We start from the raw sequence: 24,391 nt of genomic DNA, 5'->3' as shown, positions 1-24,391 counted from the left end.
ATTCATAGAAGTGGCCAAGCTCACACACTACTTCTGTTGCAGTGATTGAACACATGAAGTCTGTTTTTGCGAGGCATGGCATTCCTGTGGAGGTGCGCAGTGACAACGGACCCCAGTTCTCATCAGACCACTTTCAAACATTTGCTTCAGAGTGGGGCTTTGCCCACACCACCTCCAGTCCAAGATTTCCCCAGAGCAATGGTGAAGCTGAACGAGCGGTGAGAACAGTGAAAAACCTTTTGCAGAAAGAGAGCGACCCCTATCTTGCGCTCATGGCATATCATGCCACGCCGCTCACCAACGGCCACAGCCCTGCAGAGGTCCAGTTGGGAAGAAAACTTCATACTACAGTGCCCATTTTTCTAGCCTGCCTCAAACTAGGGTGGACTGACATCACTTCATTGAGAGAGAGTGAACAGAGGGAAAGAGATAAGCAGGTGAAATGGTTCAACCGAAGACACCGAGCACATGACCTTTCCAGACTTCAACCAGGAGATCAGGTTTGGATCACAAACATGAAAGACAACGGGACAGTAACATCCAGAGTGGATACACCACGGTCTTACCTGGTTCAGACTCCCAGGGGACTCCTGCGACGCAATCGGAGTCATCTCGTCACACTCACAGAGACACAGACTAAACCTGAAGACACCCCGGTTCCTGTGCTGCCGAACAGCTCATCACTGGATGCACCCACTACTCCTCGACTCCCAGATTCCTCAAACAACCGACCTATGAAGAAGCGGTATCCAACCAGAGAGAGAAATCCTCCGAGGTAGCTTAAGGACTTTGACCTAGGTAGAAGGTACTCTTGATCGCTGAGTGACCAGCCCGGGGCAGAATAATCCCCTCACTCAGCTGAAGGTTCGGGTAGTCTATCCCACCTTCATAGTTAGTTCGCGGCTCATGTTACAAGAATTGTTCACACCAAATGCATGTAATAACAGTTAATCCTATCCAAGTTAAAAGGTAAAAAGTTGTTGTTCTGTTTACAAGCTAAGAAAGAAGGTATTATCACAGCCGGAATTGTTAACAGTGCGTATAAACAAGATGCTATGTTTATGTCCCTGCATTATAAATCGAAATGATATTGATGTAATGTTGTTGTTCATAATGTACTGAGAAAAGGGGATGTTATGGTAGTGGTTTATTCTATGTGCTGCTGCCTCTGGAGTGCCTTCTTGTGGCTTGGCGGATGTGAGGGGGGGGCAAGTTAAAATAAATGGTTGCCAGCCTCACAACACAGAGCAGTCTCGGTCTCGTGGATTACACATAATCGGCACTTCCAACTAATAAGACAAATATCAGCTTTGGCTGTTAAATAAAGACAGTGGTGCTGCAATTCAGTGTTTAATTTGAGTTGAGTGAAGCTTTCAGTGGTTGTTCATGGATGCTAATGGCTCATTGTAAAGCTCATGTGTGCTGTGGTTTGACTTCCATCAGTGTCTTAATTTACCAGCAACTTTTCCTGTTTGAACGTTTTATTTTCACTGATCTACTAGAGAGATTGTGTCTGATTTTGTACATTGTTTATGTGTTCAATTAATAAAGTCTATAGCAAGTTTCTGTGCTGCAGCTCCACAGTTAAACTGATTTTACTGAACCTGTTCTGTGCACTGCATGTTCTCCCTGTGCATGCGTGGGTTTTCTCCGGGTACTCCGGCTTCCTCCCACAGTCCAAAAACATGCTGAGGTTAATTGGTTACTCTAAATTGTCCGTAGGTGTGAATGTGAGTGTGATTGTGTGTCTGTATATGTAGCCCTGTGACAGACTGGTGACCTGTCCAGGGTGTCCCCTGCCTTCACCCGAGTCAGCTGGGATAGACTCCAGCACCCCTCATGACCCTAGTGAGGGTAAAGCGGTGTATAGAGGATGAATGGATGGATGGATGTATGTTCTGTGCACACAGAGGGAGCTTATGGGAGGTGGAGTTCAGACATGTCTGTGCATGAAGGAGAAATAAACACTAATTACAGCCACAGTTCTTTATTCCTGGTCGGCCTCTTACTGCAGGTTTATTCCTGCTGCCTCTCTCAGAGTTTATTTTGTTCTGATCTGTTCCTTTTTTATAGAACTCTCCTGTTTCTCACCTCCTGTTGTTCCTGAACTGTTGCTGCTGTATTTTTTCCTCATGTCTTTGGCTGCCTGTTGCAGGTCTGTGTCTCTCTACTGATAGGACGAGTGAAATCAAACACCAGTGCAGACGTGTTGGTGCACAAAGGAACAACAAACACACAAATTACATCTGATGGCAAAATAACATGTAGAACTCTGACCCTCCTGCTGTGCTATTCTGTACTGATAATCCTATCAATAAGAGGCTATAGATTTGTTAGATAGAAAAACAATGTTTTTACGGTGTATACACTGCTGTTCAAAATTTGGGCTCATCCAGATTATTCCATGTTCTAAAACTCTCACTTTTATCCATGTGCTAACATAACTGAACAAGGGTTTTCTAATCATCAATGAGCCTTTCAGCACCATTAGCTAACACAATGTAGCATTAGAACACAGGAGTGATGGTTGCTGGAAATGTTCCTCTGTAGCAAGTTGTGAATGGTGGTGTACATGCTGAAAATCTGAGTGTGATTTTATTCTATTCCAACCTCAAAGCCTTCAAAGCTGTTTATTTCCTCTAAGACACAACTGAATGTCACATTTCCTTCATTTATTTATTGCTGCTCTTTGTCTTCTCTCCACTAACTCTCCTGTTTTTTTTCAGATCCAGCCACTCCCATCAGCTCCGAGTCAAAGTTCCCAACCGTTCTCGATCATGTGATGAGCCACACCTGTTTATCTGTTCTTTATTCCTGGTCAGCCTCTGACTGCAGGTTTATTCCTGCTGCCTCTCTCATAGAGTTTATTTTGTTCTGATCTGTTCCTTTTTTATAGAACTCTCCTGTTTCTCACCTCCTGTTGTTCCTGAACTGTTGCTGCTGTATTTTTTCCTCATGTCTTTGGCTGCCTGTTGCAGGTCTGTGTCTCTCTACTGACGTCGCCCTCCTGAACTCCTCACCTGCTCTGGTCTGCGTTACCTTCAATATCAGGTGAACCATTTAAGCTTCGATCACAACTCAGAGCTGATTCATCTTCCTGTATAAGCTCCATGTAAATGCAGTTAAGGGGTAATTAATCACAACACTCTGAAATGTTGAGCAGTAATGATTGATGACAACATTTTCATTTATCTTTCAGTTCCTGTTCTTGGTCATGGATGACTTTGTTTGTAACAAACTGACTGAATGGGGTCTTAGTGAGCTCATTGATAGATTTAAAGGTAAAGTATGACCATATATAATTGCTTTGTACAGTATTATTCATTATTGATGTGATCTGCCAATAATGAAACATAACATGACAAAGATTGAACTAAATGTCTCAACTACAGATCATAGCATGGACAAGGAAAGTCTGTATGATCTTGAAGATCAAGACATTAAAGACTTGATCCCAGAAGTGGGACCAAGAGCAAAATTCAAGAAGAGACTGAAGCAGTTAAAGGTAATGTTCTGCATCTGAAGATATTCTGCTCACTTTAACATTTGGTGTCATAAACCTCACTAATGTAGATGAATGCTGTTACAGGGAACTTTTATTCAAATTATGATGATGTCTATGGATAAAAGTTTAGAGTATCTCAGTGACAATAATATTATTTACAAAGATTTTTGATGATCTTTTTGTCACCAGGAAGAACAAAACACAAATCAGGCAGCAGCAAATTCTCCTGTTCCAGTAAGTTAGTTACAGTTTTATTCTGATTAGACAGGATTTATTAAACAGATTCTATTTCCATTTTCTGCTCAAACTTTTCCATGACTTTACACTTGCATTAAATGATTTCTGCAGAGTCAACAGGAGCGTGAAGAAGCAGCTGATTCAGTTCAGGTAAGGATGAATTTTACATGTGATGAGTGGACATGCTGATATTCTGGACCGTAGAAGTACAAAGTCGTGTAAACAGCCAGAATATTTTGTAAAGTTTCTTGATTAAATTCTGTTTAACAATCAGTTCATATTCATGTTCAGGTTTTACCATCAACAAGTTCTCAAGGTGAGACACACAGCCTCTTATTGATTATAAAATATAAAAATGATTCTCCTAAGGAGACACAGAGGACAGGAAACTAACCTAACTTCTTTTGTTTTAATCAGGGAAGAGAAAGTTGGATCTTCAAGGTGAATCCAGCAAATGGAAATCACCAAATAAACGACAACGTGACAATAAAACCCAATCATACACAGGTAACTACATTTCTTTCTGAACATTGTCAGCCAACAGCTGATTTCTGGTTAAACTTCTTTGCAAAGCAAATACTTTCTCGTTGGCTTTCTGATGTCTGAGGCACTTTAAAAAGATCTCATTTTAACAGTCAACAGCATGAATATATGTAGATATTAAATTCATTTTGGAAGTAGCTAAAGCATGATCCACTCTGAGGCATCCTACATTTACTTTGTAGAGAAAATTCCTCTCATATTTCACTTTTCTTTCTTTCTTTCTTTCTTTCTTTCCTTGTTTTATGAGATTCACGACTCTGTGCAGTGATTGAATGAACTGGTTCATGCTTCTATCTAAATAGTTTCTTATTTTTACACCAACAGAATCATTCATACTGTCTGATGTGAAAAACATCATGGGATCAGTTCTTGCTAGACTTCATCGCCAAGACAACACGAAGCTCAATGCTTTCCTGAAGTGAGTATTAAGTTTTCCTGGTCTACAGCTGACCATGAACCAGATTTACAGAGAGAACAAAAAGAGTTTGTTGGAAATCTGCTCGGTAAAAAAATACATATAGCAATGTTAATATTTGGTTAAATGTGCCATTGGCCATTTTTACTTAAGTTAGGTTCTTTTGGTTTCTGTTCACAAGCTTCTGGTTGTATCTTGACCACTGCTTTGGATAGACTTCGGGAATGCAAGTCTAAAATCTTCATTTTAGTGTAACTATGCACAATCACACTGTCATTGGCTGGTTCAAAACCCCTCGACTCTGCATTGTGTAGATTTCCATTTAAAGAAGTCAGAAGGCTGAGACGGCTTCTTTGTACCATTTATTCTGGTAAATATATAAGAAAACCTCTGGTCGGTGGACGTCTCGTACACAGCACACTAAAAGAGAGCATGTTCATTAGGCTAATGCTAGCTAGATGGCTAGCTCAGAGTGTCGCAAACTCCCAAAAATACAGATTTAAACAAATAAAAACATTAAATATAGGTCAACACACTCCAGTGAACATCTGAATACATCATAGTGTACATGTACTCATAAAATAAAAAAAGGACATCAAGAAAACAACCATTTATGAGCCTGTGCTGTACTTCACTACCTACCTCATGCATGCCTCTCAAGAACCGACAGTGTGGCACTAACGCCAATTACACACTATAGCTCCAGAGAGGGCGCTACAGAGCCAACAACAATAAATGAAAACCAAATTACAGCTAGTGTAACTATCTCAGGGAAGCTCATCTGCATGCTCGTTGTCCTCATCGGGGTCTCCACCTGACTCCAGTTCGTCATCGTAACCGACTTGAGTGGGCAGATGCTCACATTGGATGGCGTCTGGCACGTTGGAGAGGTGTTCTCTTCATGGATGAATCCCAGTTTGCACTGTTTAGGGCAGATGGCAGACAGCGTGTGTGGCGTCGTGTGGGTGAGGGGTTTTCTGGGAAGGTTCTGGGGTTATGGTATGGGCAGGCGTCTGTTATGGACCAAGAACACAGGTGCATTTTATTGATGGCATTTTGAATGCACAGAGATACCGTGACCAGATCCTGAGGCCCATTGTTGTGCCATACATCCAAGAACATCACCTCATGTTGCAGCAGGATAATGCACGGCCCCATGTTGCAAGGATCTGTACACAATTCTTGGAAGCTGAAAACGTCCCTGTTCTTGCATGGCCAGCATACTCACCGGACATGTCACACATTGAGCATGTTTGGGATGCTCTGGATCGGCGTATATGACAGCGCGTACCAGTTCCCACCAATATCCAGCACCTTCGCACAGCCATTGAAGAAGAGTGGACCCCCCACCAACAAAACAAAACTGCACCTTTCAGAGTGTGTCATGAACAGGTGGGTGAACCCAAGCAGCAGGCAACAGACAGGCAGGTTGATAAATTAACAGGGTTTTAATGATAAAATGAAACACAAAGGCTCTCCATACGGGAGGCACGGACACTAAACAGAACGTGGGTCTAAACTAAACTAAACACTAAGGGCGGACCAGACGGCTGAGGTGAAAACTAAAATGAAACTAAACTGACAGGGGAGAGGAGACTCACATGTGTCCACGGGATCGGGAGACGAGTTGGGGAGCAGAGCTGAGGGAGTCGGTGGGGGGGACATGGCGAGGACGGAGGAGCGGGCAGACCGGGCGCAGAAGGAGGAGTGACGAGCAGACGAGGAATTCCGGGGTGAGAAGCAGGCAAGATAATCCATATAGAGACAGAGTCCAGACAGCCGTAGTGCGCGAGACGGAGTGCAGCATCTAATCACTTAATCTGACTCCACCCTAGGGGTAAAATAAGTCAGGTGGTCCAAAACCCAGCACTTATTTAGCGCTGACAAAGTAAAAAAAAAAAAGGGGGGGGGGGGGGGGGGCGGGTTGGCAATTGTTCTGCAACTTGATGGCAACACCTTTGACCAATCACACTTGAAGCATTTTTTGCACTTACTACAGGTTTTTTCTTATGTCTGAATTCTTGCTTGTGTTGTACATCGCTTTGGACAAAAGTGTCTGCTAAATGAAATTGTAAAATTGTAGAGTTGCAGAATGATTCAGCGGGGAGCAGAGGAGAGAGCCAGGCTCTTATGCTGCGTTGATTGCTCATACCGCTCAGTTGCGTTCTTCTGATTGCCGAGCGTGGAGCAGGAGAGGGAGGGGCCATGACAATACCCTTACCCCCCAAGGTGCACCTCCTGGCGCACACTGGGCCAGACCGGGAACCGGCAGCTGGCCCGATGGGGACCCTCTGGAGGCCGGACTGGGAACCGGAGGCTGGGCCAATGGGGACCCCCCGTAGGCCGGACTGGGAACCAACAGCGGTGGGACCCCTCCGGGGGCCGGGTCGGCAGCCGGGCTGGGTGCCGGCAGAGGCGGGACCCCTCCAGGGCCAGGGCTGGAGCTGGAGGCCTCTCTGGGGGCAGGGCTGGAGCCGGGGGCCCCTCTGGGGGCAGAGCTGGATCCGGGGACCCCTCCGGGGGCCTGTCCGAGGGCAGGACTGGATCCGGGGCCGGGGGCCCCTCTGGGGGTAGGACTGAAGCCGGGGACCCCTCCGGGGGCAGAACTGGATCCAGGGGCCCGTCCGGTGGTAGGACTGGATCCGGGGCCGGGGGCCCCGAGGGGGGCAGGACTGGATCCGGGGACCCCTCCGGGGGTGAAACGGGAGCCAGGACTGGGGACCCCTCCAGGGGTGAAGTGGGGGCCTGGACAGGGGACTGAACTGGTCTCGGGACTGGGGACAGGACTGGACTCGGGAGTGGGGACCCCTCAGGGAGCAGGACTGGGGACTGAACTCGGTTTGGGACTGGGGATCTCTCAGGGGGCAGGACTAGATTTGGGACTGGGGACAGGACTGGACTTGGGACTGGGGACCCCTCGGGAGGTAGGATTGAAGACAGGATTGGGTTGGGGATTGGGGACCCCTCAGAGGGTAGGACTGGAACTGGGGATTCTTCGGGGAAAGGGACTGGACACGGGGTTAAGGAGACCACAGCTGCAAGAGGATCAATTGGGGTGGCCACTGCAGGGGCGCCACTTGGTGTAGGGGTGGCATTCATCCTTTTCAGGGCTCGGGGGGAGGCGCTACGCCTCCTCAAGGCTGCCAAGGGGTCATTAGGCCCCTTCAAGGCTGCCTAGGAGGCGCTACGCCTCTTCCAGGGTTCAGGGGAGACATTTAGCCTCATCAAGGACTCAGGGAAGGCATTTTGCCTCAATAAATACTCAGGGGAGGCATTATGCCTCAACAAGGACTCCTGGGAGGCGTCTCGCCTCCTCAAGGCTGCCGAGGGGTCGTTAGGCCCCTTCAAGGCTGCCGAGGAGGCTCTGCGTCTTATCAAGGACTCGGGGGAGGCGTTTTGCTTCATCAAGGACTCGGGGGAGGCGTTTCGCCTCATCAAGGACTCGGGGGAGGCATTTTGCCTCATCAAGGACTCAGGGGAGGTCTTAGGCCTTCTCAAGGCCACCGAGGAGGCGTTACGCTCCTTCAAGGCTGCCGAGGAGGCTTTATACCTCTTCAGGGCTGCAGGAGAAGCCTTTAGCTTCTTCGAAGCTGCAGAAGAAGCTTTGAGCTTCTTAGAAGCTGCAGGAGAGGCAGGAAACCTCTTTAAGGCTGCAGAGGAGGCGGGAAACCTCCTTACGGCTGCAGAGGAGGCTTTTACCTCCTTCAAGGCCGCGGGGGAGCTTTTAGCTCCTTCAAGGCTGCGGGAGGAGCTTTTAGCTCCTTCAATGCCAGTGGGGGGACCTTTTAGCTCCTTCAAGTCCACGGGGGGAGTTCTTTGCTCCTTCAACGCTGCAGGGGGAGCTTCTTGCTCCTTCAACGCTGCAGGGGGAGCTTTTTGCTCCTTAAACGCTGCAGGGGGAGCTTTAAGCTCCTTCAAAACTGCAGACAGAGCTTTTAGCTTTTTAAAAGCTTCAGGGGAGGCTGGGAGCCTCAACACTGCAGGGCCCACATAGACCGGAGACGGGGCAGTGGCCCCCACAGGGACAGGGGACGGGGCGATGGGCCCCAAAGGAACAGAAGACGGGGCGATGGGCCCCACAGGAACAGAAGATGGGGCGATGGGCCCCACATGGACTGGAGACGGGGCGATGGCCCCCGCATGGACTGAAGACTGAGCGATGGTCCCCACAGGAACAGAAGACGGGGCGATGGGCTCCACATGGACTGGAGACGGGACGATGGGCCCCGCAAGGACTGAAGACAGAGTGATGGTCCCCATACGGACAGGAGATGAGGCAATGGGCCCCACAGGGACAGGAGAGATGGAGGCGGCACGGGGCCTCTCCACAGCCGGGAGTGAGGCGGCACAGGGCCTCTGCTCCACCGGGAGTGAAGCGGCACAGGGCCTCTCCTCGGCAGGGAGTGAGGTGGCATGGGGCCTCTCCTCGGCAGGGAGTGAGGTGGCATGGGGCCTCTCCTCGGCAGGGAGTGAGACAGCTTTGACCCGCTCAGAAACAGTGGCGGCGTCGACCTGCTCGGACGGTGAGGCAGCACAAGGCCCCTCTAACGCTGCAGGCAAGGTGGCACGTGGCCCCTCCAGCACCGCAGGTGAGGTGGCACAGGGCTCCTCCGGGACAGGAGTAGGGGAGCTTCGGCGTCTTCTAGTGCCGCGCCTTCGCCGATCAGATCTTCTGGCGGCCGGCTCTACGACTTGCGGGGGAACAGGATCGGGTGGACAGTCAGGGGAGTCAGTGGGCGGAAAAGCGTCGAGCCCCCCAGGATCAGGGGTGAGGAGTGTCTCGGCCGGCCAGGCAGGTTGGTCAGGAAAGCATTCAGAAATTCCAGGAGGCTGCAGGGAATGTGTGGAGCCAACCACGGCTTCTTCGCAGCCTCTCTGTGCCCCTCCAACACTGCTGCATCCCTGATTGCCTGCCCGGCGACATTCCTCCATACATCCAGTCGAGCATACAGGCCCCTGATATAATTAAACGCCTCGTCTGATTCGTAAAAAGTATCTATGGGACCTACGGGGGATAAGGGGAAGTCCATGTGATCACGAGTGCCTGCTGGGTTCTTTGGTGGCTGGATCATTCTGTCATGAACAGGTGGATAAACCCAAGCAGCAGGCAACAGACAGGCAGGTTGATAAATGAACAGGGTTTTAATGATAAAACAAGACACAAAGGCTCTCCATACGGGAGGCATGGACACTAAACAGAACGTGGGGGTTAAACTAAACTAAACTAACTACACTAAGGGCGGACCAGACGGCCAAGGTGAAAACTAAAATGAGACTAAACTGACAGGGGAGAGGAGACTCACATGTGTCCACGGGATCGGGAGACGAGGTGGGGAACAAGAAGTAAGCCAGCAGTCTGAGAGCCAAGAGTTCTGCTTGGATAATGTGGTGGTATCAGGTCTTTAAGATCAGTTATTAAGAGCTTTATATTTCAAAAGAAGGATTTTAAATTAGGCTGCACAGTGGAGTAATGGTTAGCACTTTCGCCGTGCAGCAAGAAGATCCCCGGTTCAAATCCCGGCCTGGGCCTGGGATCTTTCTGCATGGAGTTTGCATGTTCTCCCTGTGCATGCGTGGGTTTTCTCCGGGGACTCCGGCTTCCTCCCACAGTCCAAAAATATGCTGAGATTAATTGGTTACTCTAAATTGCCCGCAGGTGTGAATGTGAGTGTGATTGTGTGTCTGTATATGTAGCCCTGTGACAGACTGGTGACCTGTCCAGGGTGTCCCCTGCCTTCACCAGAGTCAGCTGGGATAGACTCCAGCACCCCCCGCGACCCTAGTGAGGATAAAGCGGTGTAAAGAGAATGGATGGATGGATGGATGGATGGATTTTAAATTATATTCTAGATTTAACAGGAAGCCAGTGAAGAGAAACCAGAATAGGAGAAATATGATCTGTCTTGCTGACTCCTGTCAGTACTCTGGCTCCAGTGTTTTGGATCAACTGTAGATGTTTCAGAGAACTATTGGGACATCCTAATAATAAGGAATTACAATAATAAAGCCTGGAGGTAACAAATCTATGGACTAGTTTTTCTGCATCACTCTGCAATATTTCTCAGGTGAAAGAAGAAAGTCCTACAGACTTGTTTTATGTGCGAGTTAAAGGACATGTCCTGGTCAAAAATAACTCTGAGGTTCCTCACAGTAGTACTGGAGACCAAAGTAATGCCATTCCATTATGCTCTGAAAGCGAGTCATCTGGCTCTCTAGCTGCTAAGTGTCCACATTTTTAATGTTTTCTGCATCTGAAAACCACTCAGAGTACTAAGAGTGACCCAAAAATATGTGAACCAAAAACCAAAACAATTAACTGAAAGATGGTGGAAACTGAACAGAAACTACAAAGTCTGGTCATTATTCAGTGTGTAATTATCTCCATTTATTTATTTATTTACTCATTCATTCATTCATTCATTTAATCAGGGACCATGCAATTATCATGTGACACATAGAACCGATGCATTACATATAGAGTGGGTAGCCTAGAGCTAATTTAAAACTCCTGTCCCTGGTTGGGCTTTTAAGTAAAAGTAGTCTTTCACATACATGTCATCTTTGGAGGAACTGTTTGTAAGGTAATATTGAATATCACTACCTCTAAATGAGACTTCAGCAGGCTGGTCACAGACAGATGTCCCCTTGATTTTGGCATACATTGTTAGTGTTTGAATATTTCTCAAATGACTCAACTCATTTCCATTCTTAACAGGACTGAAATCCATGATTTGGAGACAGACAAGAGGGAACTGATCGGTGTCTTTGGTAAAACTGGGGCTGGAAAGAGCTCTTTGATAAACGCCATCATTGGAGAGAAGGATCTGTTGCCCTCTGGAAGTGTCAGTGCCTGTACCTCAGTCATGATTAAAGTGGAGGCAAATATACCCAGCTCAAAGTACGAAGCAGACATCGAGTTCATTACACCTGAGGTAAAACCAGATGTGAATATCAAAAATACAGTTCCTGTTTATGCTACGTGCCATTTAGGAAAACAAAGATATAATTATTATTTGTTTTATAGGAGTGGAAAGATGAGTTGTGGTCAATGTATCAGTTTCTTGGAGATAAAGCACATCAGGATGATGATGATGATGGTAACGGTGACGATGAGGAAGATGATGATAATGAAGATTATCGTGACATTACTGAAAAGCTGTCAGCGCTGTATGGAGATGAATGGAAACACAAAAACCCTCAAATGCTCATGGACAACAAATATTTCAGAGAAATTCCAGACTTTCTCCAATCCAAGAAGAAGACTTTGACTTGTGAATCAGTAAGATGCAAAAGATTTACTACTTCATGGAAAGAATAATTGCCATCAGTCTGATGGAGTGAAATGTGTTAATTTGCTTTTTACAGTTTCAAAAAAGGGTGTAGTGGTTAGCACTTTTGCCTTGCAGCAAGAAGATCCCCGGTTCAAATCCCGGCCTGGGATCTTTCTGCATGGAGTTTGCATGTTCTCCCTGTGCATGCGTGGGTTTTCTCCGGGTACTCCGGCTTCCTCCCAAAGTCCAAAAACATGCTGAGGTTAATTGGTTACTCTAAATTGTCCGTAGGTGTGAATGTGAGTGTGATTGTGTGTCTGTATATGTAGCCCTGTGACAGACTGGTGACCTGTCCAGGGTGTTCCCCTGCCTTCACCCGAGTCAGCTGGGATAGACTCCAGCACCCCCCATGACCCTAGTGAGGATAAAGCGGTGGATAGAGAATGGATGGATGGATGGAGAATTTCAAAAAATGAAAAATCCATAAAATCAGAATCAGGAATTCCAGATTTGAGATGGAGTCTCTCTTATTTAAACCTCCAACATCTAGGGTTTAGTGTTCCTTCACCGTTGCAGTGTGATATCCTCAGTACAAGATCTAAAGAGCTCTCTAAAGCCTTCAGAAAACAGGTTGTCTGAGTCTGGCAATGATAAAATATTTACTCTCAGTAAAATCATCCACAAGTAGAGAAGATTTCACTGAATAGTAGTTTGTCCAGGACTGGTCCAGAAAATTCAGGCTAAGAGCAGAAGGGCTGATACAAAAATAAGTCTCCAAGAACCCCAACATTTCTGACATAAGCTGAAGGCAACTCTGGAACTGGTGGTGTCAAACTGCATGTGTCTACACTCAGAAAGAAAATGTGCGAAATGGAAGTTGTTCCACAACATTAGAGCAAAGTGTGGTGGACAAGAATGAATAAAGTCTAAATGAGGGCTTTTCTACTATAAAGGGACCAAGATTAACTTGTGAGGACAGGAGTGTGCTTACTTTCCCTCAGAATATTTGACCTGTTAATATTTTGTTGAATAAAAGAAAATGGTTTAACGTTCACTTCCAGTGAATAATGAAATTGCCCTATATGACCTAACTTTGTATTTATTGCAGGCCAAAGAGCTATCTGCAAGATTAGTCAGATACACAAGAAGTGCCTCCAGTGACGGAGACAGCAAAGAAGTAACGAGGTGTTTCTGGCCACTGGTGAAGTGTGTGACTGTCAAGGTGCCAAATAATGATCTTCTTCAACACGTCACACTGGTGGACCTTCCTGGAAACGGAGACCGGAACAAGAGCAGAGACAAAATGTGGAAAGGGGTAATTCATCCTCATGTACTGCTGTTAATTTAGCAGTACTGTGTTATATGAAACCTGTGATGGCATCTTTTTACAAAACAATTAACATGCTATTAAACCCTTTAGATTGTTGGAGATTGTTCTACTGTGTGGATCGTGACTGAAATCAATCGAGCAGCATCAGAAAAAGAACCCTGGGAGATCTTGACGAGTACCTGCAGCCTCATGGGAAACGGTGGCCAGTGTCAGCAAATTCACTTTATCTGCACCAAGTCTGATGTTATTGAAGATTCAGATGATCAGTAAGTGAATTAAGATGCTCAAAGTGCACCGTTAAATAAAACATCCAAATCAGACATTGATGCATGTGGTGGCCAAGAGCTCAACCATAGCAAATACAAGCAAATGGATCCATATAATACTGTCACATCACATGTCTTTTCTCATAGTTCAGCAGCTGATGTTCATGCTCGCATATTTCAAAGAAACATGAAAGTCAAGGAAGTAGTGAGGAAAGAATTCCACAAACTGAACAAAGTTAAGGTGAGTTTTGTAGACTGACAAAAACAATCTAAGATTGTTTATGACTGTAAGCACGCCTTTAATCCCATTTTCTGTAGAAACACTTCCAAGATGACTGCCTCGAGGTGTTCACAGTGAGCTCCAAAGAGTTCCTGAAAAGAAAACATCTCAATCCAGAGGACACAGGTAGGTGAAGTCTCCAGATGAGAATAATTTGTAGGTAACAGGAAACGTGTTGCTCAAATCCATGTTTTGTTTTATTGTACATTAACCACTTTAAGACTTGAAGACTGTGTGGATTTTGAAACTGTATCACATGTAAGCTAAGAATGTACCAAGAAAACTGTTTTTTTTTTTCTTACAGAAATACCAAAACTACAGGATTTTTTGCAAGGTCTCAATGACTGTCACTCAGAGACGTTAAACTTTGTGTCTGGAGCTTATGGGATTCTCTCTTTGATGCACGGGGCCAACTGTGGAGAAGTGGTAAGATTATTAATGCAAACCTTTATCATACGGCTTGGTTGTTAAAATTGTTATTGATATGAACTGAAAAGAATATTATTCATTGAAAATAAATATGTTTCAGTGCACATAAGTCAGTTTAATTAAAAATTTGGCAAACCTTGGCATCTAGCATGGGCCCTTAGGCAAGGTCCTTAATGCTAGAAGTCTTACCTCAGATGTTTTCGGTACAAGAGACATACTGGCTCAGATGTTCCATCCGTCTTCCACTTATCCGGGGCCGGGTCACGGAGGCAGCAGGCGAAGCAGGTCGTTCCAGACGTCCCTCCCCCGGCAACGCTTTCCAGCTCTTCCTGGGGGATCCCGAGGCGTTCCCAGGCCAGATGAGATATATAATCCATCCAGCGAGTTCTGGATCTACCCCGGGGTCTCCTCCCAGACGGACGTGCTCGGAAAACCTCCAAAGGAAGTCTCCCTGGAGGCATCCGAATCAGATGGCCAAACCACCTCCTTTCGATGCGAAGGAGCAGCGGCTCTACTCCAAGCTCCCTCCGGATGTCTGCACTCCTCACTCTATCTCTAAGGCTGAGCCCAGCCACCCTACCAAGGACGCTCATTTCGGCCGCTTGTATCCGTGATCTTGTTCTTTGGTTACTAACCAAAGCTAATGACCATGGGTGAGAGTTGGAACGTAGATGGACTGGTAAATCGAGAGCTTCGCCTTACGCATCAGCTCCCTCTTCACCACGACGGTTTGGTACAACGCCCGCATTACTGTCCAGGGGTGAGCTGTGGCTCAGGTGGTAGAGCGGGTCGTCCAATGATCGAAGGGTTGCCAGTTCGATTCCCGCTCTCGCCTAGTCATGTGCTGCATGCCGAAGTTTCCTTGGGCAAGATTCTGAACCCCGAATTGCCTACTAGTGACTGTTCCACTGGTGTATGAATGTATACTGACTGATGTTGCAGGTTGATTAGCAACCTGCACATTAGTGTGTGAATCTGTGTGTGTCTGGGTGAATGGGAGCAATTGCTGTAAAAGCGCTTGAGTACTCTGATGAGTAGAAAAGCACTATATAAGAGCAAGTCCATTTACCATTTACTGCTGACGCCGCACCAATCCGCCTGTCCATCTCTCGCTCCATTTTCCCATCACTCGTGAACAAGATCCGAGATACTTGAACTCCTTCCCTTGGGAAGCAATTCCCCCCGAACCCGGAGGGAGCAATCCACCGGTTTCCGGCAGAGAACCATGGCCTCGGACTTGGAGGTGCTGATCCGCATCCCTGCCGCTTCACACTCGGCTGCAAATCGCTCCAGTGCATCCTGGAGGTCACGGTCTGAGGACGCCAACAAAACCACATCATCCGCAAAAAGCAGAGATGTGATCCTGAGGCTCCCAAACTGAAAACCCTCCCCACCATGACTGCACCTTGAAATCCTGTCCATGAAAACCACAAACAGGATTGGAGACAAGGGGCAGCCCTGACGGAGTCCAACACCCCCGGAAACATGTCAGACTTAGTGCCGAGTATGTGGACACAGCTGTCACTTGGTCGTACAGGGACCAACGGCTCATAGCAACGAGCCCGGGACCCCATACTCCGCAGTGCCCCCACAAAAGCCCTAGGGGGAACGGTCAAGGCCTTCTCCAGTCCACAAACACTGTAGACTGGGGTAGAGTCATACTCCATGGACCCCCCTCAGCAGCTGCTGCAAGGGTAAAGAGCTGGTCGATGTTAGTGACCGGACAGAATCGCATTGCTCTCTGAATCCCAGGTTCGACTATCGGTTGGATCCTCCTTCCAGCACCTAGAGTAAATTTCCCGGGGAGGTAAGAAGTGTGATCCGCGGTAGTTGCAACAGCTCTCCGAATCCTCCTTTTTTGAAAATAGGGACACACCCGTCTGCCACCCACAGGTAACTGTAACCGCGATGCACGCGACTGTTAGATTATGTCAACCAAGGACAGTCCAACAATGTCCAGAGCCTTCAGCATCTCAGGGGCGAATCTCGTCCACACCTGGACCAAGGAGCTTCTTAACTACATCGGCGACCTCTGCCACTGATATGGACAAAGATCCCCCGAGTCTTCAGGCTCTGCCTCCTCCATAGAGGACATGTTACCGGGTTCAGGAGTTCCTCGAAGTGCTCTTCTCCACCGCTCGATGATATCCCCAGTATGGGTCAACAGTTCCCTGAGGCCGACCAAAAGTCCTTCTCCATGGCCTCCTTGAACTCTTCCCACACCCGAGTTTAGCTTCCACAACCGTCACAATTGCCGCCCTTTTGGCCTGCCGGTACCTGTCAGCTGCTTCAGGAGACCCCCGAGTCAACCAGACTCGAAAGTCTCCTTTTTCAGCCTGACGGCCTCCCTCACCACTGGTGTCCACCAGCGGGTCTTTGGATTGCCGCCGCGACAGGCACCAGTGACCTTTCAGACCACAGCTCCTAGCAGCTGCTTCTGCAATGGAGGCTTTGAACATGGATCCACTCAGATCCATGTCGCCCAACTCCCCGGGATGCAGGGGAAACTCTTCGAGGTGGGAGTTGAAACCCTATGGACAGGTCCTCACACGCAGATGTTCCCAGTTCACCCTCACTACACTAACGTTTGGTTTACCAGGTTCCTGTCCGGCAGTCTGCCCCCCAATCGGATCCCAACTCACCACCAGGTGGTGATCAAGTTGAAACAGCATCTGCACCTCTCTTCACCCGAGTGTCAAAATACGGCCTGAGGTCTGACGATACAACTATAAAGTCAATCATCGACCTTTGGCCTCAAGGTGCTCTGGTACCGAAGTACACTTATTGAGCAACCTTATGCTCGAACATGGTGTTTGTTATAGTCAAACTATTACTAGCACAGAAGTCCAATAACAAAATACCACTCAGGTTCAGATCGGGCAGGCCGTTCTTCCCAATCACCCCCTCCAGGTTTCTCCATTGTTGCCCACATGAGCGTTGAAGTCTCCCAAGAGAACTATGGAATCCCTGGGCAGTACCCCTTCCAGGACACCACCCAGAGACTCCAAGAAGGCCGAATACTCTGCTGTTCCAGACTGCACAGACAGAATGGACTGCTGTTCGGCGCATACGTACAGACAACAGTCAGAGTTTTCCCCTCCGCAACACGAAGTCGCAGAGAGGCGACCCTCTCGTTCTCCGGGGAGAACTCCACCAAAGCGGCGCTCAGCCAGGGGCTTGTGAGTATCCCCACACCTGCCCGGCACCTCTCACTTTGGGCAACTCCGGAGTAGGAGAGAGTCCAACCCCTCTCCAGGATTCTGGTTCCAGAACCCTTGCTGTGCGTGGAGGTGAGGCCAACTATATCTAGCCGGTATTGCTCCACCTCCTGGACCAGCTCAGGTTCCTTCCCCACCAGTGAGGTGACGTTCCACGTCCCCAGAGCTAGTCTATGCCACCAGGGGCAGCACGCCTGCTCCTGCCTACTGCTCGGTGAACATAGCACCCGACCCCGACTTCCTGCCCTGCAGGTGGTGGGCCTACTGCGCCGCTCAGATGTTGCCTGAAGTAAAAAGGTCCACATCAGATGATCCCCACTGAAGGGGTTGAACTACCAGAAAACAACACAGCAGATGTTTAGCTCCAAATACCTTGGAGTCCCACAGGCAAATGAAATTATTAGATGACTGCCAGGAAGTCAGAAACAGCCAAATACCTACAGGGAGTGAGACAGGGCCTGTAAAGTCAGCTGAATGGACAGAACAAGACATGAATCATCAACACATACAGGCCGCCAGTGATCAGATGCCCCGCGGGTATAATAACCTGACCAAAGGAAGAGATGGAGGGTTTCACCCCAAGTCCAGCATCCAAGACTGTACATGAAGAAGAAGGAGGCCGAGGACTGGTGATCATCAGAGCCACTGTCCACGATGAAACAACAAAGAATACATCAGGAAAATGGCCACTCGTGATGCCTGCTACATGAATACCTCAGGCAGCACAAACCTGAAAATGAGGAGGAGGAAGAGGAAGAAGGAACATTAGTGAAGGACAAGTCTCTGCTTCTGACAGATATAAGTGGCTGATATCTAGAAAACACACCTGAAAGACAGCACAGAGGCACTAATCATGGCAGTACAAGAACAGGAGCCGGGCACCAGATTAAAAGGCCGGGGTCTACCAGACCAGACAGGACTCCAGATGTAGGCTGTGAAAAGATGTACCTGAGACAGTACAGCACATAACAGCAGCCATAAGATGGAGTACAGCATACATGGAGCCATAACCAAGCAGCTGCTATAGTGAAGAGAAACATCTGCACCGAGTCTGGGCTGGAAGTCCCAGGTTCAAAATGGACAACACCTCCAAAAGTGGTAGAGAATAACCGAGGCAACATCCTATAGGACTTCCAAATCCAGACTGATAAACTGGTGGTGGCCAATCAACCAGAAACTATCAGCACTGATAGATGTAATCCCAGATGACACCAAAAGAAGGAACATGAGATCCTTGAACAATACCAAGAGCAGAAAGAGGAGCTAGAAAAGACGTGAGAAGTGAAGGTAGTAGTGGTACCAGTGGTGCTCTGAGTTACTTCAGAAGATCCCAGCAACAACATCTGAGATCTCTGTCCAGAAGAGTTCAAATTAAAACATTTTACAGGTCTGAGAACAGTTCAAACTTTCAGTTTGGGGTCCAAAATAACAAACACATGAACTCTGAAAAAAACTGAAACAGTGGAGTAGATTTCTATCTAGAATGACATTGACAGACCCACTTCAAGGCTGGTAGTCAGGTAGTATTTATAGTTTGCTTTAAATAAATGCATTGTTTGTTTGTTTTTAACTTCAGGCTGGCAAAAAAGCAGAAGTGTGCAGAGACCTTGAAGAAAACATGAGGCGTGAACTCAATAAAGTCAGAAAACCAATGGAAGAGGCTTACCACGTGTTTGAAAAATGCCTCAAAGAAGGGGTTCAAACATCCAAAACCTCATGTGACAAAACCCTGAAGTCCATCTTACACCCTGTACATATTTGAATTATAATTATATGAAAACAACTTATTTTACACTATATTTGGACATGTTGAAAGTTGTGTGTTTTCCATTTCAGAGAAAGATGCGAAATGGTGGGTTTCATAGGACGCTAAAGTCTGTAGTTGAGAACGGTGGCGTCTACAAACCAAAGAAAGGGAAACAAATAAACATCAACATGAAGCTAGCTTCATATCTGACCAACAGCATTGATGAGGAATTCAGGAAGACCTTCCCGTAAGAAGTGACTGAATGAGAACATTGATGTTGACCCATTTTACAACAATGAAGAAAGCCATAAATGAACTCTGAAGTAGAAACGTTTCAATACATGTTAATGAAACACTTCTCCTTATTTCAGAAATGAAGTCAAATGTGGACCATTCAACGGAGTCATTGATACATTTTCACTTGATACAGATAAGCTGATTCAAAAGTACAAAGATGTCGGATTGCAACTGAACTTTCTGAAGACAGAGGTAAAGATAAAACTAGAATCAACCTGTTCATTAGAACATTAGTAGGCAAGCAAGAGAAACATAAGAAGATCCACCAAAGTAGTCTAAACACTGAAAACCATCCACCTGCTTTGTATTTTCTTGATAAATAATGTTCATCTATTTATCATGTTCGATTTGTAAGGAAGACAAAATTCAGGCAAAACTCAACAAGATCATCCAGAGGCGTAAGAAATCCATCTACAACAGTCTGACAGAGAAAATAGTGGAAATCATGGAGGAATCCTACAAAAGTAAGGAAGAAGATCAGATGTTTACAACCTGTCACTAAAATAAGGCCTATTTCCATTTATTGTGCATAAATATTCAGTTTGACAACATTTTAATGTTTTATTGTAGAAGCAGCAGAGTTTAGAGGAAAAGGCTCACTGGAGAAAATGAGGAGAACTATTGCCACACATGTACATGAAAACATCATCATGTTTGAGGAGGCCAAAGATGTCATGTTGAACCAGCTGAATTATTTGAAGGTTTGTCGAATTTTATAATATTAAACATAATGAGATTGTAAAATGTGTGTCTTCCACCTTTCTTTGTCCACTATTCATGTGAAGGAAAATGTGTAATTCTGAAAGGTGCTTAAGCTCCTAAAAACTTAATTGTCACCACTCATCAGTTATTATTATTATTAATCAAAGACAGACACATACAGTTTGGAGTCATTAGTCCTTTCATCCAGTCTGTCAGCCTCTGAGTCACATTTAAACAGTTAATTCATTAGAGATTCAGGGATTTGGCGCTGTGATATGTGAAACAGATTTTGATTCTGAATTAGGAGGACATCCTGGAGATACTGGAGGGAACCATGAGGGAATCCATTGAGCTCTCACTGAAGACAGATGACAACTCAGTCCCAGGTGACAGGAACATTTTAAAGTCAACTCATTTATGTAGTTTTTGTGGTGGAGGGGTTTGAGTGTCTCTGTGATCCAGGTAGCTATGTTGTCCAGGACAATAGCCTCTGGTAGTGTCTCCCCAGGCAAATTGGTACTGGGGGAGGGACCAGACAAAGAGTGATTCAGAAAACCACCTGGGGACTCCATAGTTCTCTTCAGCAAGTTCAATGCTAAAGTGAGCAGTGAAGAGAAACCTGGAGGGGGATGATTGGGAGGAACGGCCTGATCTGAACCCGAGTGGTGTTTTGTTATTGGACTTCTGTGCGAGCCATAGACTGGTCATAGCAAACACCATGTTGAAGCAAAAGGTTGCTCATAAGTGTACCTGGTACCACAGCAGCTTAGACCAAAGGTCGATGATTGACTTCTTAGTCGTGTCATCAGACTCACGGCCGTATTTTTAGACATTCAAGTAAAGAGAGGAGCAGAGCTGTCAACTGATCAACACCTGGTGGTGAGTTGACCTGATGGCTGGGAAGTCTGCTGGACAGACCTGGTAAACCCAAACGTGTAGTGAGGGTGAACTGAGAACATCTGGTGGAGGCCCCTGTCCATGGGATTTTCAACTCCCACTTACGAAAGAGTTTCCCCTGCATCCCGGGGAAGGTTGGGGAGATGGAATCTGAGTGGGCCACGTTCAAAGAATCCATTGCAGAGGTGGCTGTTAGGAGCTGTGGCCAGAAGGTCACTGGTGCCTATGATGACAACCCAAAAACCCACTGGTAGATACCAGTGGTGAGGGAAGCTGTCAGGTTAAAGAGGAGGTCTTTCAGGCATGGCTTGCTTCTCAACCTGACGGCCAGCAAGCAGATGGAGCCCAACATGTCAAGAGCTGAGTTCTTGGGGGGTTGTTGACCCTTACTGGGGACGGGTGATAGAAGGAGCACTTTGAGGAACTCCTAAACCCAGTAAACATGTCCTCTGCGGAGAAGGCAGAGACTGAAGACTCCGAGGCATCTTCGTCCATATCTGTGGCAGAGGTTGCCAAGGTAGTGAAGAAGCTCCCCAGTGGCAAGGCACCAGGTGTGGATGAGATCCATCCTGAGATGCTGAAGGCCCTGGACATTGTTAGACTGTCTCAGCTAACCCTAAACAATGTTGCGGGCATCGGGTATTGTACCTGTGGCAGACCAGAGTGGAGGTCCCCATTTTCAAAAAGGGGACTGGAGAGTGTGTTCCCACTACTGGGGCATCATATTTCTCAACCTCCCCAGGAAAGATTACTATGGGGCAGGATGGGAGGCTCTGACTGAACCTCACATTCAGGAAGAGCAATGCGATTCCATCCTGGTTGTGGAACAGTGGGTCAGCTCAGAGGAAGCTGAGCCATAAGGTAAAGCTCTCAATTTACCGGTCCATCTATATTCCAGCGACTGAAAGAACAAGACCACGGATATAAGTGGCTGAAATGAGCTTCCTCTGCAGGGTTATTGGGCTCAGCCTTCGGGTGAGACGCTTGGACATCTGGATGAGCTCAGAGTAGAGCCGCTGCTACTTCACCTCTAAAGGAGCCAGTTGATGATTTTCTGATTTGGATGCCTTCGAGGTTTCCTTTGGTGGTTTTGCAAAGATGTCTGCCTGGGAGGAGACCCGGGGTAGACCCAGAACTCGCTGGAGGGATTATGTAAATCATCTGGCCTGGGAACGCATCGGGATCCCCAAGAAGAGCTGGAAAGCATTGCTGGTCGGAGGACGTCTGAAATGACCTGCTTCATCTGCTGCCTCCACAACCTGCCCAAATAAGCGGAAGATAATGGATGGTTGTTCAAGAAGTCCACACATTCCTAGTAAAAGTGTTTGTTTTGTTGTTGTTTTTTTAGATGTTCCAACTGAACTTGAGATGGTGAAGCGATACTACGATGAACTGAAAGACAATCCAGACGGAGAAACATCACTACTGGGGTAAAACCTTGAATGTAAGTATCACGTTTTTATATTATTCATATTTATAATAGAATATAACCTGTCTGTCTCTGTCTGGTTGTTGTTTCAGCTTCCATCAGTGGACAGAAACATCAGAGGCCTGGTCTCCCACTGAACATCTCTGAGGATCACTGACTCAACACAGGACACTCTGGATTTGGTCTCAACCATTTTTATTAAGTTGGTTTCTGTGTATGTTTGATGCTTTGGTTTGATTTGTTCATTGACTTTGTTTTTATGAATTTTGTGCTGAGAGATTACAGATTTTTTTTGAAGTTTTATTTCATTTATTGATTCCAGTCCAGAGGCAACTAAAAAAGTAGAGAGAGATGAAATGCAAAGAGCCCTGGTTGGATTTGGACCAGATGTTGTGGTTTTCATCATAAAGGTACAAACCACAAAACATTTAGATTTTAAGGTTTGAACTGTTCTTTTTGATGTTTTATTTTGCATATAATCTACACTGACTCTAAATGAATACATGTTTTTGATATGATGTCCAACACATTTAACCTTCAATCTTGAATATAGCTCATACTGTAGGTTTGATCTGACACAGATTTGAGGTTTTTAAAAAACAGACCTTGAATTTGTACTTTTCTTTTACATTCAAGGACAAATATTTACAAATGCATAAATAGTCTCATGATTTACTCCATCGTTGTGGTTTATGTCTGATCTGAACTGATTCTAAATCCAATTATGTATGTGATCTACTGTCTAATAAACCTGAGTTAAAGTGTGCGTGCAGTTTATTTCTTTATGTAAAAGTTGCTGGAGTTCTCTGACATCAGTTTTATTTGAAAGATGGAAATTATTTTTGGTGAATTCTTACTTTAATCTCATGATATTTTTCCTCAGTCTATGTTTTCTGACACTAAACTAAACTCTAAGATATTGAACACTGGTGTTGTTGGATTAGATAATGTTCTCATAGTGAAAATAGTTGTACTGATTAATTTTTGACATCAACACAAGCAGGTTTTGTTGCATTTAAATAGAAATGTAAGATTTTAAGGCTAATAAATACAGCAGTTTTCAAACCAGCATAATCAGCATCGCTTGAAATATACCAGCACTTTAACAAAATAAAGAATGTCCCAACACCTTGTACGTACTTACACATGAGCATTACAGATAAGGACCGCAGGAGGAAAAGGCGCCAGTTTCATCTAGACTATTGATGGGAAGTTGGGTTCTTTTCAGAGCTGGTTCTTTTGGCATGGCTTCCAAGGAAGAGTCGACTCTTTAGGCTCCCAATTTAGTATTACTTGTAGCCTCATATTTTAGCCTAACCTGGTAAATATGAATGATTTGTGTACTGATCAACCTTTTGCATTCAGTGTTTTTATTTTTATGAGAAGCCAATTGCCTCATTTTGTGCATTTGTTCTGTTACAAAAGCAGGCATTCTTACTTTTTTAATTTAATCACATTTTTTTGCACAAATGAACAGAACACTGCACACAAACCCATCGAAACAGAACAGAAACAGAACCAAACTCTGCATTCAGTATAAATGTCATCAGTGCAGGTTGGCATTCAGAAAAATCAGACCTGAGCTTGGATGGGCTGATACCATTTCTTCTTTTGGTATCTGCTCTGTTTTTGAGAAGATTCTCTCAGATGGAACAGAAGTTGTCACAATACACAGTCTCCCCTCCATCACCTTCACCAGGTGGGGCAGACTGAGGCCTTGTCCTGCCTCCAGCTCAGTGGGTCGTCTGCTGGTTGGATGAGGGGTTCCTCCAGATATGATCTCACCTCCATTACAGCATCAACTGCAGTATTTCTCCTTGTAGTA

At 46.1% G+C, this 24,391-nt stretch overlaps 2 protein-coding genes and 1 long non-coding RNA gene across 3 annotated transcripts in view; all 3 read left to right on the top strand.

Annotated features, from left to right (window-relative positions):
• Nucleotides 1–2,831: 2,831 nt before the first annotated feature.
• The window catches only part of LOC110947754 (nuclear GTPase SLIP-GC-like), a 48,357-nt gene continuing 26,797 nt past the window's right edge, over nt 2,832–24,391 (top strand). Inside the window, 3 exon segments of the mRNA XM_051940876.1 lie at nt 2,832–3,051; nt 3,200–3,281; nt 3,393–3,505. Coding sequence (XP_051796836.1) covers nt 3,215–3,281; nt 3,393–3,505 — 180 coding nt within the window. The 5' untranslated portion in view covers nt 2,832–3,051; nt 3,200–3,214.
• LOC127531499 (uncharacterized) lies at nt 4,229–13,903 on the top strand. The gene is made up of 3 exons (XR_007938581.1): nt 4,229–4,249; nt 4,610–4,703; nt 13,886–13,903. It is a non-coding gene; the product is annotated as an uncharacterized LOC127531499 (long non-coding RNA).
• On the top strand, nt 19,134–22,947 carry LOC127531490 (nuclear GTPase SLIP-GC-like). The gene is made up of 7 exons (XM_051940888.1): nt 19,134–19,488; nt 19,613–19,730; nt 19,894–20,002; nt 20,109–20,239; nt 20,545–20,626; nt 22,486–22,567; nt 22,659–22,947. The coding sequence occupies exons 1-7, from the start codon at nt 19,268–19,270 to the stop codon at nt 22,711–22,713; spliced, it is 798 nt and encodes a 265-aa protein (XP_051796848.1). The 5' UTR covers nt 19,134–19,267; the 3' UTR covers nt 22,714–22,947.

Source organism: Acanthochromis polyacanthus, chromosome 21, assembly GCF_021347895.1.
Source record: "Acanthochromis polyacanthus isolate Apoly-LR-REF ecotype Palm Island chromosome 21, KAUST_Apoly_ChrSc, whole genome shotgun sequence".
Lineage (NCBI taxonomy): Eukaryota > Metazoa > Chordata > Actinopteri > Pomacentridae > Acanthochromis > Acanthochromis polyacanthus.
Note: the sequence above shows the minus strand (reverse complement) of the source record. Positions and strands in the feature narration are given on the sequence as shown.

Bases quoted from the DNA above. Each gene is read 5' to 3' on its own strand.
- LOC127531490 (XM_051940888.1), top strand. From the start codon at position 19,268: ATGAAAACAACTTATTTTACACTATATTTGGACATGTTGAAAGTTGTG. The intron at 20,003-20,108 runs GTAAGGAAGAAG...GTTTTATTGTAG, and splicing joins CATGGAGGAATCCTACAAAA to AAGCAGCAGAGTTTAGAGGA. The intron at 20,627-22,485 runs GTGACAGGAACA...TTGTTTTTTTAG, and splicing joins AGATGACAACTCAGTCCCAG to ATGTTCCAACTGAACTTGAG.